At 49.0% G+C, this 1,169-nt stretch overlaps 1 protein-coding gene across 1 annotated transcript in view; it reads left to right on the top strand.

Moving 5' to 3' along the window:
- Positions 1-745: 745 nt before the first annotated feature.
- WDR7 (WD repeat domain 7) overlaps positions 746-1,169 on the top strand; it is a gene marked incomplete at its 5' end in the record, with an annotated part of 300,870 nt that continues 300,446 nt past the window's right edge. The window contains one exon of the mRNA XM_015405476.1: positions 746-822. Within this exon, the coding sequence (XP_015260962.1) occupies positions 746-822 (77 nt within the window). The remainder of the gene's footprint in view (positions 823-1,169) is intronic.

The following is a 1,169-nucleotide window of genomic DNA, read 5'->3' as shown; positions in this document are numbered from 1 at the left end:
AGCAGCTCTCCAGGGCAACAGGAAGAGGCCTTTTCACATCACCTTCTGCCTGGTCCTTTTAACTGGAGATGCCAGTGACTCAGCCTGGGACCTTCCACATGCCAAGCTCTCCCACTGAGCCTCATCCCCTTCCGCATGGATTGGCTGAGGATCTATGGCGGGCTCTCTTACCTCAGACTGCATCGGTCTGGCTCACGGGAGCGGATTAGCTCTTGTTAGTATAGTTGAACGTGAAGCCATCCAAAGGCTACGTGTAGTGGCTGAAACTTTAGGTTTGCATATAACAAATCCAAGCGCCAGTCCTTGCTCGTGTAAGGCCACATTGTATAACAAATCCAAGCGCCAGTCCTTGCTCGTGTAAGGAATTCACTAGTTGGCCCGGAGGCTTTCCCTGCAGCCCTAACCCACCTGGCGTATTTGGTGAGAGGTAGAGAGAATCCTGCATATCCTGTCCAGAGCTTCTCAGGCTGTGAAGGGTGGTGGGGAGTGCCATTAAGCTGCCACTGTCCTATGGTGACCCCCCCTGTGGTTTCGAAGGCAAGAGGATGAGCAGAGGTGGTTTGCCATTGACTGCCTCTACGTGAATACGGTATACTTAATGAAGATAATGCGTAGAGTGCATCTCCACTGAGTTTTTAAAAACATGAGAATTTAACATGTTTATCTTTGCTTTGATGGGGGGGAAATTATGACAGTTCTTCTTCTTGTGAGTAGTCTTCATTTCTTTTTCTTTTCTTTTCCCTAGAGGACACCGTTGTTGCAGTGTCGGTGACCGGCATTCTTAAAGTATGGATAGTAACTTCGGAAGTGAGTCACATGCAGGTAAAGGCGGGGGAGAATGTAGCTTCATAGTCATTGATACTTTTTGTCCCTTCCCATCCCGTCTCTTAACCAAGAATGGACATAGCTTTGGCTCTTTGCTCATCGGTCTTATTTTCATCTGTTTGGTGTCGTGGTTAAGTGCGCAGACTCTAATCTGGGAGAACCGGGTTTGATTCCCCCCTCCTCCACTTTCACCTGTCTGGATGACCTTGGGCAAGCCATAGTTCTGATAATGAGCTGTTCTTGAAAAAAGAGCAGTTTCTGCCAGAGCTCTCTCAGCCCCACCTTCCTCACAGGGTGTCTGTTGTGGGGAGGGGAAGGGAAAGGAGTTTGTAAGCCGCTCTGAG

Source organism: Gekko japonicus, unplaced genomic scaffold (assembly GCF_001447785.1).
Source record: "Gekko japonicus isolate JY-2015 unplaced genomic scaffold, Gekko_japonicus_V1.1 scaffold2013, whole genome shotgun sequence".
In the NCBI taxonomy this organism is placed as follows: domain Eukaryota; kingdom Metazoa; phylum Chordata; class Lepidosauria; order Squamata; family Gekkonidae; genus Gekko; species Gekko japonicus.
Note: the sequence above shows the minus strand (reverse complement) of the source record. Positions and strands in the feature narration are given on the sequence as shown.